At 33.9% G+C, this 18,881-nt stretch overlaps 1 protein-coding gene across 1 annotated transcript in view; it reads right to left on the reverse strand.

The window, feature by feature from the left end:
* Positions 1-11,701: 11,701 nt before the first annotated feature.
* LOC144451096 (calmodulin-binding transcription activator 1-like) overlaps positions 11,702-18,881 on the reverse strand; it is a 93,628-nt gene continuing 86,448 nt past the window's right edge. Inside the window, exon 20 of the mRNA XM_078141868.1 lies at positions 11,702-17,939. Coding sequence (XP_077997994.1) covers positions 17,840-17,939 — 100 coding nt within the window. The 3' untranslated portion in view covers positions 11,702-17,839. The remainder of the gene's footprint in view (positions 17,940-18,881) is intronic.

Here is an 18,881-nt window from a genome sequence, read left to right on the forward strand (position 1 = left end):
CTCGAGAGCCAATTATAAATGTTCAGGCAATAAAATTATCCTTTTTAATATTCATAATTTTAGACGATATTTGTGTGTGTGTACTCAACATCAATTAATATATCAAGATTCTCCCCAGTGCGATTGGATGTGAACGAAAATTGGAATTTATGATAAAAATGTATTTTCCGTTATTATTTCAAATATATATTATTCATAAATCATCGAAACTCTTCTAAATGTAATGTTTTACCATTAACAACTCATAAAATGTGCTTTACTTGGGCCCAAAACACCTGTTTCCATTGATAATACAAAGAAAGTGACATTTTTCAACTATTACGCAATAAGTCGTTTTTGCAGCCGAATGTACCCCAATTTCGCCTTTTTTGACCTTTGTGAAGAAATCGCGCTTTTGGGCTGTATACTGCCATCTACAGGTGACCTTATGTTTGTCTTCGTTTCGCTTGGGTTGGATTCAGCTCGAGAGCCAATTATAAATGTTCAGGCAATAAAATTATCCTTTTTAATATTCATAATTTTAGACGATATTTGTGTGTGTGTACTCAACATCAATTAATATATCAAGATTCTCCCCAGTGCGATTGGATGTGAACGAAAATTGGAATTTATGATAAAAATGTATTTTCCGTTATTATTTCAAATATATATTATTCATAAATCATCGAAACTCTTCTAAATGTAATGTTTTACCATTAACAACTCATAAAATGTGCTTTACTTGGGCCCAAAACACCTGTTTCCATTGATAATACAAAGAAAGTGACATTTTTCAACTATTACGCAATAAGTCGTTTTTGCAGCCGAATGTACCCCAATTTCGCCTTTTTTGACCTTTGTGAAGAAATCGCGCTTTTGGGCTGTATACTGCCATCTACAGGTGACCTTATGTTTGTCTTCGTTTCGCTTGGGTTGGATTCAGCTCGAGAGCCAATTATAAATGTTCAGGCAATAAAATTATCCTTTTTAATATTCATAATTTTAGACGATATTTGTGTGTGTGTACTCAACATCAATTAATATATCAAGATTCTCCCCAGTGCGATTGGATGTGAACGAAAATTGGAATTTATGATAAAAATGTATTTTCCGTTATTATTTCAAATATATATTATTCATAAATCATCGAAACTCTTCTAAATGTAATGTTTTACCATTAACAACTCATAAAATGTGCTTTACTTGGGCCCAAAACACCTGTTTCCATTGATAATACAAAGAAAGTGACATTTTTCAACTATTACGCAATAAGTCGTTTTTGCAGCCGAATGTACCCCAATTTCGCCTTTTTTGACCTTTGTGAAGAAATCGCGCTTTTGGGCTGTATACTGCCATCTACAGGTGACCTTATGTTTGTCTTCGTTTCGCTTGGGTTGGATTCAGCTCGAGAGCCAATTATAAATGTTCAGGCAATAAAATTATCCTTTTTAATATTCATAATTTTAGACGATATTTGTGTGTGTGTACTCAACATCAATTAATATATCAAGATTCTCCCCAGTGCGATTGGATGTGAACGAAAATTGGAATTTATGATAAAAATGTATTTTCCGTTATTATTTCAAATATATATTATTCATAAATCATCGAAACTCTTCTAAATGTAATGTTTTACCATTAACAACTCATAAAATGTGCTTTACTTGGGCCCAAAACACCTGTTTCCATTGATAATACAAAGAAAGTGACATTTTTCAACTATTACGCAATAAGTCGTTTTTGCAGCCGAATGTACCCCAATTTCGCCTTTTTTGACCTTTGTGAAGAAATCGCGCTTTTGGGCTGTATACTGCCATCTACAGGTGACCTTATGTTTGTCTTCGTTTCGCTTGGGTTGGATTCAGCTCGAGAGCCAATTATAAATGTTCAGGCAATAAAATTATCCTTTTTAATATTCATAATTTTAGACGATATTTGTGTGTGTGTACTCAACATCAATTAATATATCAAGATTCTCCCCAGTGCGATTGGATGTGAACGAAAATTGGAATTTATGATAAAAATGTATTTTCCGTTATTATTTCAAATATATATTATTCATAAATCATCGAAACTCTTCTAAATGTAATGTTTTACCATTAACAACTCATAAAATGTGCTTTACTTGGGCCCAAAACACCTGTTTCCATTGATAATACAAAGAAAGTGACATTTTTCAACTATTACGCAATAAGTCGTTTTTGCAGCCGAATGTACCCCAATTTCGCCTTTTTTGACCTTTGTGAAGAAATCGCGCTTTTGGGCTGTATACTGCCATCTACAGGTGACCTTATGTTTGTCTTCGTTTCGCTTGGGTTGGATTCAGCTCGAGAGCCAATTATAAATGTTCAGGCAATAAAATTATCCTTTTTAATATTCATAATTTTAGACGATATTTGTGTGTGTGTACTCAACATCAATTAATATATCAAGATTCTCCCCAGTGCGATTGGATGTGAACGAAAATTGGAATTTATGATAAAAATGTATTTTCCGTTATTATTTCAAATATATATTATTCATAAATCATCGAAACTCTTCTAAATGTAATGTTTTACCATTAACAACTCATAAAATGTGCTTTACTTGGGCCCTAAACACCTGTTTCCATTGATAATACAAAGAAAGTGACATTTTTCAACTATTACGCAATAAGTCGTTTTTGCAGCCGAATGTACCCCAATTTCGCCTTTTTTGACCTTTGTGAAGAAATCGCGCTTTTGGGCTGTATACTGCCATCTACAGGTGACCTTATGTTTGTCTTCGTTTCGCTTGGGTTGGATTCAGCTCGAGAGCCAATTATAAATGTTCAGGCAATAAAATTATCCTTTTTAATATTCATAATTTTAGACGATATTTGTGTGTGTGTACTCAACATCAATTAATATATCAAGATTCTCCCCAGTGCGATTGGATGTGAACGAAAATTGGAATTTATGATAAAAATGTATTTTCCGTTATTATTTCAAATATATATTATTCATAAATCATCGAAACTCTTCTAAATGTAATGTTTTACCATTAACAACTCATAAAATGTGCTTTACTTGGGCCCAAAACACCTGTTTCCATTGATAATACAAAGAAAGTGACATTTTTCAACTATTACGCAATAAGTCGTTTTTGCAGCCGAATGTACCCCAATTTCGCCTTTTTTGACCTTTGTGAAGAAATCGCGCTTTTGGGCTGTATACTGCCATCTACAGGTGACCTTATGTTTGTCTTCGTTTCGCTTGGGTTGGATTCAGCTCGAGAGCCAATTATAAATGTTCAGGCAATAAAATTATCCTTTTTAATATTCATAATTTTAGACGATATTTGTGTGTGTGTACTCAACATCAATTAATATATCAAGATTCTCCCCAGTGCGATTGGATGTGAACGAAAATTGGAATTTATGATAAAAATGTATTTTCCGTTATTATTTCAAATATATATTATTCATAAATCATCGAAACTCTTCTAAATGTAATGTTTTACCATTAACAACTCATAAAATGTGCTTTACTTGGGCCCAAAACACCTGTTTCCATTGATAATACAAAGAAAGTGACATTTTTCAACTATTACGCAATAAGTCGTTTTTGCAGCCGAATGTACCCCAATTTCGCCTTTTTTGACCTTTGTGAAGAAATCGCGCTTTTGGGCTGTATACTGCCATCTACAGGTGACCTTATGTTTGTCTTCGTTTCGCTTGGGTTGGATTCAGCTCGAGAGCCAATTATAAATGTTCAGGCAATAAAATTATCCTTTTTAATATTCATAATTTTAGACGATATTTGTGTGTGTGTACTCAACATCAATTAATATATCAAGATTCTCCCCAGTGCGATTGGATGTGAACGAAAATTGGAATTTATGATAAAAATGTATTTTCCGTTATTATTTCAAATATATATTATTCATAAATCATCGAAACTCTTCTAAATGTAATGTTTTACCATTAACAACTCATAAAATGTGCTTTACTTGGGCCCAAAACACCTGTTTCCATTGATAATACAAAGAAAGTGACATTTTTCAACTATTACGCAATAAGTCGTTTTTGCAGCCGAATGTACCCCAATTTCGCCTTTTTTGACCTTTGTGAAGAAATCGCGCTTTTGGGCTGTATACTGCCATCTACAGGTGACCTTATGTTTGTCTTCGTTTCGCTTGGGTTGGATTCAGCTCGAGAGCCAATTATAAATGTTCAGGCAATAAAATTATCCTTTTTAATATTCATAATTTTAGACGATATTTGTGTGTGTGTACTCAACATCAATTAATATATCAAGATTCTCCCCAGTGCGATTGGATGTGAACGAAAATTGGAATTTATGATAAAAATGTATTTTCCGTTATTATTTCAAATATATATTATTCATAAATCATCGAAACTCTTCTAAATGTAATGTTTTACCATTAACAACTCATAAAATGTGCTTTACTTGGGCCCTAAACACCTGTTTCCATTGATAATACAAAGAAAGTGACATTTTTCAACTATTACGCAATAAGTCGTTTTTGCAGCCGAATGTACCCCAATTTCGCCTTTTTTGACCTTTGTGAAGAAATCGCGCTTTTGGGCTGTATACTGCCATCTACAGGTGACCTTATGTTTGTCTTCGTTTCGCTTGGGTTGGATTCAGCTCGAGAGCCAATTATAAATGTTCAGGCAATAAAATTATCCTTTTTAATATTCATAATTTTAGACGATATTTGTGTGTGTGTACTCAACATCAATTAATATATCAAGATTCTCCCCAGTGCGATTGGATGTGAACGAAAATTGGAATTTATGATAAAAATGTATTTTCCGTTATTATTTCAAATATATATTATTCATAAATCATCGAAACTCTTCTAAATGTAATGTTTTACCATTAACAACTCATAAAATGTGCTTTACTTGGGCCCTAAACACCTGTTTCCATTGATAATACAAAGAAAGTGACATTTTTCAACTATTACGCAATAAGTCGTTTTTGCAGCCGAATGTACCCCAATTTCGCCTTTTTTGACCTTTGTGAAGAAATCGCGCTTTTGGGCTGTATACTGCCATCTACAGGTGACCTTATGTTTGTCTTCGTTTCGCTTGGGTTGGATTCAGCTCGAGAGCCAATTATAAATGTTCAGGCAATAAAATTATCCTTTTTAATATTCATAATTTTAGACGATATTTGTGTGTGTGTACTCAACATCAATTAATATATCAAGATTCTCCCCAGTGCGATTGGATGTGAACGAAAATTGGAATTTATGATAAAAATGTATTTTCCGTTATTATTTCAAATATATATTATTCATAAATCATCGAAACTCTTCTAAATGTAATGTTTTACCATTAACAACTCATAAAATGTGCTTTACTTGGGCCCAAAACACCTGTTTCCATTGATAATACAAAGAAAGTGACATTTTTCAACTATTACGCAATAAGTCGTTTTTGCAGCCGAATGTACCCCAATTTCGCCTTTTTTGACCTTTGTGAAGAAATCGCGCTTTTGGGCTGTATACTGCCATCTACAGGTGACCTTATGTTTGTCTTCGTTTCGCTTGGGTTGGATTCAGCTCGAGAGCCAATTATAAATGTTCAGGCAATAAAATTATCCTTTTTAATATTCATAATTTTAGACGATATTTGTGTGTGTGTACTCAACATCAATTAATATATCAAGATTCTCCCCAGTGCGATTGGATGTGAACGAAAATTGGAATTTATGATAAAAATGTATTTTCCGTTATTATTTCAAATATATATTATTCATAAATCATCGAAACTCTTCTAAATGTAATGTTTTACCATTAACAACTCATAAAATGTGCTTTACCTGGGCCCAAAACACCTGTTTCCATTGATAATACAAAGAAAGTGACATTTTTCAACTATTACGCAATAAGTCGTTTTTGCAGCCGAATGTACCCCAATTTCGCCTTTTTTGACCTTTGTGAAGAAATCGCGCTTTTGGGCTGTATACTGCCATCTACAGGTGACCTTATGTTTGTCTTCGTTTCGCTTGGGTTGGATTCAGCTCGAGAGCCAATTATAAATGTTCAGGCAATAAAATTATCCTTTTTAATATTCATAATTTTAGACGATATTTGTGTGTGTGTACTCAACATCAATTAATATATCAAGATTCTCCCCAGTGCGATTGGATGTGAACGAAAATTGGAATTTATGATAAAAATGTATTTTCCGTTATTATTTCAAATATATATTATTCATAAATCATCGAAACTCTTCTAAATGTAATGTTTTACCATTAACAACTCATAAAATGTGCTTTACCTGGGCCCAAAACACCTGTTTCCATTGATAATACAAAGAAAGTGACATTTTTCAACTATTACGCAATAAGTCGTTTTTGCAGCCGAATGTACCCCAATTTCGCCTTTTTTGACCTTTGTGAAGAAATCGCGCTTTTGGGCTGTATACTGCCATCTACAGGTGACCTTATGTTTGTCTTCGTTTCGCTTGGGTTGGATTCAGCTCGAGAGCCAATTATAAATGTTCAGGCAATAAAATTATCCTTTTTAATATTCATAATTTTAGACGATATTTGTGTGTGTGTACTCAACATCAATTAATATATCAAGATTCTCCCCAGTGCGATTGGATGTGAACGAAAATTGGAATTTATGATAAAAATGTATTTTCCGTTATTATTTCAAATATATATTATTCATAAATCATCGAAACTCTTCTAAATGTAATGTTTTACCATTAACAACTCATAAAATGTGCTTTACCTGGGCCCAAAACACCTGTTTCCATTGATAATACAAAGAAAGTGACATTTTTCAACTATTACGCAATAAGTCGTTTTTGCAGCCGAATGTACCCCAATTTCGCCTTTTTTGACATTTGTGAAGAAATCGCGCTTTTGGGCTGTATACTGCCATCTACAGGTGACCTTATGTTTGTCTTCGTTTCGCTTGGGTTGGATTCAGCTCGAGAGCCAATTATAAATGTTCAGGCAATAAAATTATCCTTTTTAATATTCATAATTTTAGACGATATTTGTGTGTGTGTACTCAACATCAATTAATATATCAAGATTCTCCCCAGTGCGATTGGATGTGAACGAAAATTGGAATTTATGATAAAAATGTATTTTCCGTTATTATTTCAAATATATATTATTCATAAATCATCGAAACTCTTCTAAATGTAATGTTTTACCATTAACAACTCATAAAATGTGCTTTACCTGGGCCCAAAACACCTGTTTCCATTGATAATACAAAGAAAGTGACATTTTTCAACTATTACGCAATAAGTCGTTTTTGCAGCCGAATGTACCCCAATTTCGCCTTTTTTGACCTTTGTGAAGAAATCGCGCTTTTGGGCTGTATACTGCCATCTACAGGTGACCTTATGTTTGTCTTCGTTTCGCTTGGGTTGGATTCAGCTCGAGAGCCAATTATAAATGTTCAGGCAATAAAATTATCCTTTTTAATATTCATAATTTTAGACGATATTTGTGTGTGTGTACTCAACATCAATTAATATATCAAGATTCTCCCCAGTGCGATTGGATGTGAACGAAAATTGGAATTTATGATAAAAATGTATTTTCCGTTATTATTTCAAATATATATTATTCATAAATCATCGAAACTCTTCTAAATGTAATGTTTTACCATTAACAACTCATAAAATGTGCTTTACCTGGGCCCAAAACACCTGTTTCCATTGATAATACAAAGAAAGTGACATTTTTCAACTATTACGCAATAAGTCGTTTTTGCAGCCGAATGTACCCCAATTTCGCCTTTTTTGACCTTTGTGAAGAAATCGCGCTTTTGGGCTGTATACTGCCATCTACAGGTGACCTTATGTTTGTCTTCGTTTCGCTTGGGTTGGATTCAGCTCGAGAGCCAATTATAAATGTTCAGGCAATAAAATTATCCTTTTTAATATTCATAATTTTAGACGATATTTGTGTGTGTGTACTCAACATCAATTAATATATCAAGATTCTCCCCAGTGCGATTGGATGTGAACGAAAATTGGAATTTATGATAAAAATGTATTTTCCGTTATTATTTCAAATATATATTATTCATAAATCATCGAAACTCTTCTAAATGTAATGTTTTACCATTAACAACTCATAAAATGTGCTTTACCTGGGCCCAAAACACCTGTTTCCATTGATAATACAAAGAAAGTGACATTTTTCAACTATTACGCAATAAGTCGTTTTTGCAGCCGAATGTACCCCAATTTCGCCTTTTTTGACCTTTGTGAAGAAATCGCGCTTTTGGGCTGTATACTGCCATCTACAGGTGACCTTATGTTTGTCTTCGTTTCGCTTGGGTTGGATTCAGCTCGAGAGCCAATTATAAATGTTCAGGCAATAAAATTATCCTTTTTAATATTCATAATTTTAGACGATATTTGTGTGTGTGTACTCAACATCAATTAATATATCAAGATTCTCCCCAGTGCGATTGGATGTGAACGAAAATTGGAATTTATGATAAAAATGTATTTTCCGTTATTATTTCAAATATATATTATTCATAAATCATCGAAACTCTTCTAAATGTAATGTTTTACCATTAACAACTCATAAAATGTGCTTTACTTGGGCCCAAAACACCTGTTTCCATTGATAATACAAAGAAAGTGACATTTTTCAACTATTACGCAATAAGTCGTTTTTGCAGCCGAATGTACCCCAATTTCGCCTTTTTTGACCTTTGTGAAGAAATCGCGCTTTTGGGCTGTATACTGCCATCTACAGGTGACCTTATGTTTGTCTTCGTTTCGCTTGGGTTGGATTCAGCTCGAGAGCCAATTATAAATGTTCAGGCAATAAAATTATCCTTTTTAATATTCATAATTTTAGACGATATTTGTGTGTGTGTACTCAACATCAATTAATATATCAAGATTCTCCCCAGTGCGATTGGATGTGAACGAAAATTGGAATTTATGATAAAAATGTATTTTCCGTTATTATTTCAAATATATATTATTCATAAATCATCGAAACTCTTCTAAATGTAATGTTTTACCATTAACAACTCATAAAATGTGCTTTACTTGGGCCCAAAACACCTGTTTCCATTGATAATACAAAGAAAGTGACATTTTTCAACTATTACGCAATAAGTCGTTTTTGCAGCCGAATGTACCCCAATTTCGCCTTTTTTGACCTTTGTGAAGAAATCACGCTTTTGGGCTGTATACTGCCATCTACAGGCGACCTTATATTTACCTTCGTTTTGCTAGGGTTGGATTCAGCCTGAGAGCCAACTGTAAATAAATGTCCGGGTAATAAAATTTTCCTCTCTATTTATTCATAATTTTAGACGATATTTTTGTGTCTGTATTCAATATTAATCAATGTCTCTTCATTAATAACCCCTCCCCACCCCAACCTTTGGCTAGAAGGGAGAGGTGAAAATTCAGTGACTATTGAAATGAAAACGATTTACTAGTAAAAGTTGATAAACGTCAGTTTCATTTTTTTCTTTGTATTGCAAATAGTAATTGTTGCGGGGAAAACAAAAACCGATGGTTCCCGAAGAGTAAATCACGGGAAACTCGGTAACTTTCGGCATATGTTTGAACAAAAAGAAACCTTGCAAAGTACCAGAGACGATGGCAGAGTTTGCAGTCCCCCTATTAACTTCTAGGAACAATACCCCTTACTGATAGGCGTCTGCCTTGCCAGTGATTCTATCTGATACCCGAAACTTTCAGTTTCATAGCCTCATGAATAACAAACAATAAAAATGTAAATTATTAAAGTTGTCATGATTAGAGGCATAAGGTAAGGTAAGGGCACCCCATGACGGTATACCATACAGACTGTACAGACCAGGGCGTTATAGCCACCACATCTCTGGCGTCTTCTTTGAAGTCTATATTAGCCATTGCGGGATGGCGTTGAGTCCTAGACTAAAACCCGTTCCTACTGCAATACAATACAATACATATATACATACATAAGTACATACATACATACATACATACATACGTACGTACGTACGTACGTACATACATAAATACATATATACACACATAAATACATACCGGTACATACATACATACATACATACATACATACATACATACATACATACATACATACATACATACAAACATAAATATGTACATACGTACGTACATACATACATAAATATGTACATACATACGTACATACATACATACATACATACATACATACACACATACATAAATATATACATACACACATACATAAATACATACATACATACATACATACACACACACACACAATCAAGAAATAAAAACCAAAGTTTCATGAAATATCTTTATTTGAAGAAGAGAATGTAGTGAGACATGACATGATTTCAAACATGTTCCTAGACTTACAAATGAGAAATATTTGAATCTTTATATACTTACATAAACCAGAGGAAAAAATGTCAAAAATTTCAAATCTTCTAGCCCCAGAAGTTGGAACACTATAGTGTATCTTAATCAAAATAAAGGGAATTAGGTGTGGGGTGGGGGTGAACACGGAAGATTTCTAAGATTTTGAAAAATTTGCAAAGTTTCAAGTGTGGAATGTTCTCTAAAATGGAGACAAATTTTAAAGGCAGTTAAATACAATTAATTTTTTGTTAAATTTAATAGTTTGAGATTTCTGGGAAAAAAGACAATTCTGATTTTTTTTTTCAAAATTACTGGGTTTTCTACAATAACAATCCATAAATATCCAAAAACATTAATCACTGATATTCAATTTGAAGGTTTGATCACGATACATAGTATTTACATTAGGAAATCATACATATACAAATAGTTTTTTAATAATTAATGATCTTCAAACAGAAAAAAAAGGTTGTCAAGAAATACCATACAGGGCTCAAGCAGTTCTTACATATATCAGAAACTTTTCTTGAGTTTGCAAAACTTTTGAAATTTGATAAAACAAATGAATTTCACATTTCAACCAAGAGGGCGCTATAATGATGGTGCGACATATGTGTCAAAGGGATAAAAAGAGGTGATACATATATAGTTTATCAATTGTTCATTTCCGAGGTGTCATTTATGTATTAATTGAACACTCCCTTTACAATATAACTTGCTTTTTTTTTTTGCATTCTGACTTTCCTGCCAAAAAGTACGGAAGTGAGAAAATATTGTCATACAAAAATTTGGAGAGGGCAGGTTTACGTAAAACACAAGCACACTGAGTGAAGATGCACGTGAGAGCATGTAATGGTCAGGGAGTTGCATGTGTAGTGTACTTAGTTTTCTTTGCAGATGTACTTCACAAGCGTAGCAAGTCATTGTGCACTCATTACATACTGTCTTGTATGCAATCATGTGTTTTTTGATATTCCACTGCAGTGAAAATACCATGAGTAAGAGTACACATTGAAACAAGTAAGTACTGGCAAATACAATACATGTCATATAAAAGATAAACTTTGAAAGAAAATGAAGAAAAAAAATGCATAATTTAGGAAGTGGAACCCGTTATCAGAAATAACATTACAACTTATTCATAAATCCAGCCGATGAATAGTTTTGGTCCATAATGCCTAAAAAAGCCAACCTGCCAAATGTTTAACGGGGGACACAAACTTTGAAAATAAAATTTGTTTTCGAAACATTCAGGACTCAGAAGAAAATAAATGACATAACTGATAAATTTGACATTACATTTCTGTCACTTTTTGTGAATATGTAACACCCCTTTAGTCTCTCTTTTGTCATAACCAATCAAAACCTCTGTCTCACTCAAGCTATGCAAATGTTATGCCATCCACTGACCAATCAAAACCTGCATCCTCTGTCTCAATCAGGATATGCAAATTTGTCATGCATTGATTGACCAATCAAAACCTGTTTGTTTCTGATCGCAAATGGGTTTTGTTGATTGCTGTATCCGATTATTTGAGGTTTTAATAACGTTTGGTTTCCTAATCACCTGATTAGCATAACTCATCGTTCATTCAAAATGACAACGTATCAAATGTCAATAACTTAAACTCTTTCACCTGTCTTCAATATGCCATACCAAGTTGATTTCAAATGTGTAATCTCTACAACTCTTGATTTTGCATTTTTACGAAAGTACACAGAAAAGACAATCTGTTTGTTTGTTGAGTAATTTGTTTGTTTGTTTGTTGTTTTACGAGGGGAAAGGGTTTTTCAAATGCTGATATTACAGAATAGCACACCCATTGTACAAATCCAGATAAACACTGCCTGCCAGTTTTCCACTAATTTGCATATTATCCCAGATGGAACCTGCTCCTTGTATGCCTGTGTATTACAATCGTGACATTTTGATGAGGACAGATAGAATAAACAAACAAACAAATTTTACTTTCTGTAGTTATACGGCAATCTTTGAAATCCCTTGGTCATTGCATTATCAGACATTAAACAAACATCATGTCATCCAGCCCTAATCGGCCTCTCTTTACACCAATGTGTGAGGGCGCCATAACACAGCAAACCTTACACCAATGTGTGAGGGCGCCCTAACACCCTAACATGGCGAATCTTACACCAAGATGTAAGGGAGCCCTAACATGGCGAATCTTACACCAATGTGTGAGTGCACCCTAACACGGCAGCTCTTACACCAATGTGTGAGGGTGCCCTAACATGGCGAATCTTACACCAGTGTGTGAGTGCGCCCTAACACGGCAGCTCTTACACCAATGTGTGAGGGCGCCCTAACATGGCAAATCTTACAGACTATTTCCTGCAAGAAACCCAGTAGGTATAAATACATACAGACCACACATCTAAAGGAATCACTATAGTGGAAAAAGTACACTCAAGCATTGTTCTGTAACACACTGGAAAAAGTCAAAATGTTCAAAGTCTTGAAAAACACCAGTAGTAATATACAATATATACATATCAGATAAAATATTAACCAACCCAAGTTGTTCTTTTTTTTTAGAGAGAGAGAGATAATTATACATACATACAAACACATTTCAAGAATACATCTTACTTTTTCTACAATGTTTGTACACCTAATATGACTGCATAAGTAGGCGTCAGTCGAGGTCAAATTTGCAGCAAAAAATTTCAAAAAAAAAATTAAGTACAAGTTCTGAAAATGAAAGGGTTTATATGTTAGTATATTGAATGATTAATATTTGGGATGGGATGTTATTGTGCCAGCACAGATTTTGAAAAGGGGAAAACATTTGCATTATTTAAATATATGCATTGTGAGCTTGTGTTGATTTTTTTTTCATCAAAGCTAATTTTAGATTTATATACTTTACCAGGAAATAAAGGTTATTTTCACAAACTCTGGGTTCTGGAGCATCATTTCCGGATTTAGCACAACATAAAATTCTTACGATTATACATCACCAAATTAAAACTTTTTTTCTCCGTCATTGTTTTTTGCAGTCATCCAGTTTTGCCTCATAAGCATCAGCAGAAATGCAAATGTATTAGATGAACAATGAATATTCATGACTTCTAGGTTTGTATTACTTTACACATGTGCATGTCTGCTGATGCTCCCATGGCAACACTCGACCACTACACTAAGAAGTTTCAACTTGGTGTTTCTTGGCAATTGAGCAAAATTTATGTGATGTGAAATCATGAAATGATTCTCCAGAGCTCAAAGTTTATTAATACGCCTTCATTTCCTAGAATGGTGCTCCCCTTAAGATACGTCATGTTGGGACACCCCCTCACATGGGGTGACACCCCTATAATGAAAGATCATACAGTTGAGTGGCAAACGACATGACGTACCTAATTTTGGAAAAATTGCGGTAAATTTTGTATATTTATGACACATCTGTATATGAATGTGCTGCTCCAATCTGACCTCACTGAGTTTTACGAGTGAAGCAATCAAGAACTGGTTAGATTAACATTTATGTTTACAATATTCTTGTCACAAAAATATGCTTGACAACTTCACTTATACCAGGTAACCCAAGCAAAAATTCAAGTATTTTCTAGATTTAGTCAAAAATAAACTGAACAAAATTTGAAAGCATGAGTTTACTTAGACGGTAAGATACGTCGTCATTCTGCCCTCAACGGTCTCTTGGAGAGAGGTTGTCTGATGTGTGAGGGCGCCCTGTCATGGGGTACCTTACAGACTAGAGTTTACATTACAGCCTGAGATGAGAGTAAATTGTTTATATTTGTATGGTAATATTATCACATACGGTCATTCATTTGGTGATCAAGTATGACAGCGGACACCGAGCTATAAGCTAATTAAGTTATACACAAACTAAAACTACTGTTGCAGCATCTTGATAAAAGTACGTCAAAGGGCATACTCACAATAAGGCGGTGTTTCTTACGACGTTCATGATCTTACAGCGACCATTTTGTGGACTTCTAATGTTGACACTATCTTGTCATGATTATATCCACGTAACCAAGACAACGCTATCATCCATGTGTGTAATCTACCAACAACAAAAGTCTTAGTATGTGTCTGTCTTAGTTTGCCGATAGCTCGATTTCCACAGTAGTAATTTATAACGAAAAAATATTCATCCATAAATCAATTTTAATTAAATGCCATTTTTTTCCGAAAAAGTAATGATGCTGATTTAAAACATGAAGATTTGTAACTGAAATAACCAATGCTGCCATAACGATGGTTGCTATGGTATCAAGGTGATGTATATATAGCATTGCTTGTAAGTAACAGAAAGAAAACATCTATAGAATAATTTCATTTGTCATTCCAGGCAAAAGACCTTTTGATAAATCCAAAAAGACCTTTTACATACTGTGGGTCCTTTCTTGCACGAGGGCGCTAACACGGATAAGTACGGTAATTCTACTGGGCTACACACAATGGAGGTTGGATAGTTTTTCTCTGTAGAATGCTATTCAATTTTAGCACTGATAATTGAAACCTTTTAAAAGGCATAAATATTGAAAATGTTCCTCGAGGAACATCCTTTCATTTCGTACACATACTTTATACAGTCATACAATTATGTACTTCAATACTGTTATGTATATTGCAGCATTTATATCTGGATAAAATAACCAATCAGCCAATTGTATGTCAGTATACTAGCTAATCAGCCAATAGCATGTCGGTATATTAGCCAATCAGCCAATAGCATGTCGGTATATTAGCCAATCAGCCAATAGCATGTTGGTATACTAGCCGATATTGCACATCAGTATATTAGCTAATCAGCTGATTGCACGTTGGTGTACTAGCCAATCAGATGATTGCATGTCGGTATACTGGCCAATCAGCTGATTGCATGTTGGTATAATAACCAACCAGCCAAATGCATGTCAGTATACTAGCCAATCAGCAAATAGCAACTACTGACATCAGTATACTAGCCAATCAGCCGACTGCATGTCAGTATACTAGCCAATCAGCCGACTGCATGTCAGTATACTAGCCAATCAGCCAACTGCATGTCAGTATACTAGCCAATCAGCCAACTGCATGTCAGTATACTAGCCAATCAGCCGACTGCATGTCATTATACTAGCCAATCAGCCACTGACATATTGTTACTCTAACCAATCACAATTTAGAACTCCAGATGTGTATACCCAGATATTTGCTAAAATAATACAACGCCACATGTTAGCAGTTCTTGATGCAGTCCAGAGCTGTGTTTAAAACCACGGAGTCAAAGTAGCAAAGCCATGAAGTTGTAATCTGTTGACAGACACAAGAAGCTACATTTTAGCAAGCAATGGCTGACCAAGAAATCACTCTCACAACAACAATTCTCTAAAACATTTTAAATTTTGGCTGAAAGATAAAATACCAAGGTAAGAGTAGTCGAAGGCTTCTTATTTTCATTCTTTCTCTTAAAATATCCCTGTAGGAATCTGTTGAAAATCTAGAATCCTTAAATCAAAATTATTTACACTTCACAATGTCAGCTACAATCAAAATTAATAAATAACTTACATTTATCTCAATAACAGAACTATTCAAATATCGGATCAAGAAGTAACAACACAACACACAGAGTTCAAAGGTCAGAGGTCAAAACTGACAAGTTCAAAGAATATCTACAGAATAGTTTTCCAGAGAAATGTCGGTCAAAGCCTGCTCTGTGAAGGTCAAGCAAGGACTCAGCTTCTTCATAGTACAAAAATAAAAAACTTGTAAAATGTATAGTCAAGCCTGTAAAAAATAAAGGCAACAATTTTTTTCTTTTCAAGAGGGGTTAGACAGTCACCTGTGGCGGTGAAACACATCAAAATTCTGTCATATTTCTGTTAAATTTTCGAAAGAAAGATAAAAATGACATGATTATATGTCACACCCTGTTTTGAAACAAAAAATTTCATATTCAAGTCATATTGCACTAAATTTGATTGAAATTGATTATATTGGGGCAATTTTTTTTTCAAACATGCATAAATTAAATAATCGGTCCATTAAGACATCATCTAACAAAAACATAATGGCCCATTCTGCAGAAATTAGAAATTTTGTCTTTAGTTACAGGAAAATATCTGAAATATTGTTAAGTTTGACGACATTACGTGAAGGGGTTAGATAACTACATTCTACAAAAAAAGACATCTTTTTTTTTTTTGAGACACAAGAGTGAGTGAAATGAATTAGTTCCTAAAAAATACAGCTGACATACATATTCCAACGAGATTAAATTCTGTGTGTCTAGAGTTGTACATGATTTCAAAATATGGATTTTAGTAGAATCGATCTCAAAAATTATTAGTTTAACATTCCTAGCAAAAAAAAGTGTACGACACTGTGAAAGAACCTCAAGGAGGTATTTCAAATAAGTACAACTACAGAACTACTGAAATATTTTCATATTTTTTTTTATTGATTAAAGGGGCACAAGCTGAGATTTTAAGTTTTTGGATGAGATTTATGCTATGTATTTCAAAGTCCATCATAGTATTCTACATACCGAGACACACTTAGACATCACTTGCAATTGACTGAACTCACACCAGGTATTAAGATATAACATATAAATCATCTGATGACATAATTTATGGTATGTACCAAAAACTGTCCATTGCATAGAATCCATTCTATGCAATAAACAGTTCTAACAATGCCAGACGGCAATGGTAATGTCATAGAAGGTATGCATTTACATTAATACACTATAACTTATAGTTTACTTGAGATTTTATGCAAGTATTTTCACGTAAGTGAAAGGTTTATACACTCAGCTTGTGCCCCTTTAAGTGATGACGAATAAGTAGGTAGGAAAGATTTGAATCTATGAATGATTTTTGTAAGTAGATTAGATTACAACACATGAAAAAACACTGGTGTTTTTGCTTGATTGTAGAATGGGACAAGATTCATGCAAAGACATACAATGTAATTAGTATCCCTATAGGTTGTCAAAGTGTAAACACCATAGTATCCCAGATCCCACAACAATGTTTACTGATTAGAACGCTACAGGCTATATCAATCGAGTCCAACTGTCACTGTAAGTTTATTAACTGAGCTTATTTTACAACATGACAAACTTTCACAGATATAAAAAATCTGATAAAAGCGTCGCATCAACCTACATTAGAGACATCTGCTGTTGTTTCTGTATCAGTTATTCTTGTTGTCTTTACCTACTTTGTTTGCATGGTTTTTTCTTAGCTCACTTCATTCAAGCAAACACACCGGTATTTTTTTGCTAGTTGTAGATGTAAATACGGCATAAAAGTTAGGAAAAAGTAGATTTTAATATAATAATGGTAGAATTTTTTTTATACTAAGGCAACTTGTAAATGTAGTAATTTTATTTTTCATCAAGAACCTGCAACTTATGGAATCTCCAGTCTTATTTTTCCTTCATTTTTTTTCTCAAGTAGCTGCTCCTGCTCCCCATTTTCAGAAAATGGAATGATCCACTACAGATTTTGCTATCATTTGAAAGGAGAGTCTAATCCATCCGTGGGGTCCACACATGTAGTTAAGGATGGCAGCCATCTTGAATCAGCACAGCTTCTCTCAATGTTTTTCAGTCTGTGTGAGAACATAACAAGAAAAGACAATTGAATGAAATCTATACATGTATTCACAGAAAAATAATGTTAAAAAATGTATCAAATATGCAATCTGATTAAAATCCGATGTAGTAAACTCGGCGCGATATCTGTATTTACCTCTTATGATTTTTGTCGTTTGTTCTTGTTTTGCTCTGGGAGCACCCGATACCTACATCTGACACAATACCATATGTATTCTCATGCTGAATCATGTACTTACATGTAGCCAATCAGAATCTATCTTACAATACAACTCTCGACATTTGAAATTGAAAGACAGAGAACCACCAAACATTAATGATAATAGCGTTGTCTGTGCTCCATGCTTGAGCTCTTTTCGAACAGCACATTCTTAAGTACAGTACCCGTATTCTCAGCCCATTACGTGTTTTTATTCGTTGAGTAAATTCATTCAGCGCTCTTGTTTGGCTCAAGAATACATATATTTTGTGTCAGATGTAGGTATCAGGCACTTACAGAACAAAAAAAAGAGCAAACGCAATAAACGTGAGAGATAAATAAAAAAGAAATTGCGCCGAGTTCACTACATCAGATTTTTAATCACATTGTCACATGTGCAAACTATTTGGAACTTGAAAACAGACCATTTTGAATGGAAATTTTGAATATGCATCATGACAGAAACACCTAACAGGTCAAAGGTCAACCACAGTCAATACAACTATTGGTCGTACATTCAAAATCTTCATTATGTGAATTTTTCATGAAATTTGTGAAATTTAGGCAGCAAATTCTATAGAAAATGTGACCATAAAGGCTCAGAGTTGGACAAGGGTCAAAATTTAGGTGTGAAAAACAAATGTTTGGCAGAGTTACAGATGAACAAAAGAATGATCCTATGCAATCCTTATGGTTCCATTGATAAGATAATGCAAGATTCTGCAAATGAAACTCTGGC

The sequence above is a fragment of the Glandiceps talaboti genome, chromosome 21, assembly GCF_964340395.1.
Source record: "Glandiceps talaboti chromosome 21, keGlaTala1.1, whole genome shotgun sequence".
Lineage (NCBI taxonomy): Eukaryota > Metazoa > Hemichordata > Enteropneusta > Spengelidae > Glandiceps > Glandiceps talaboti.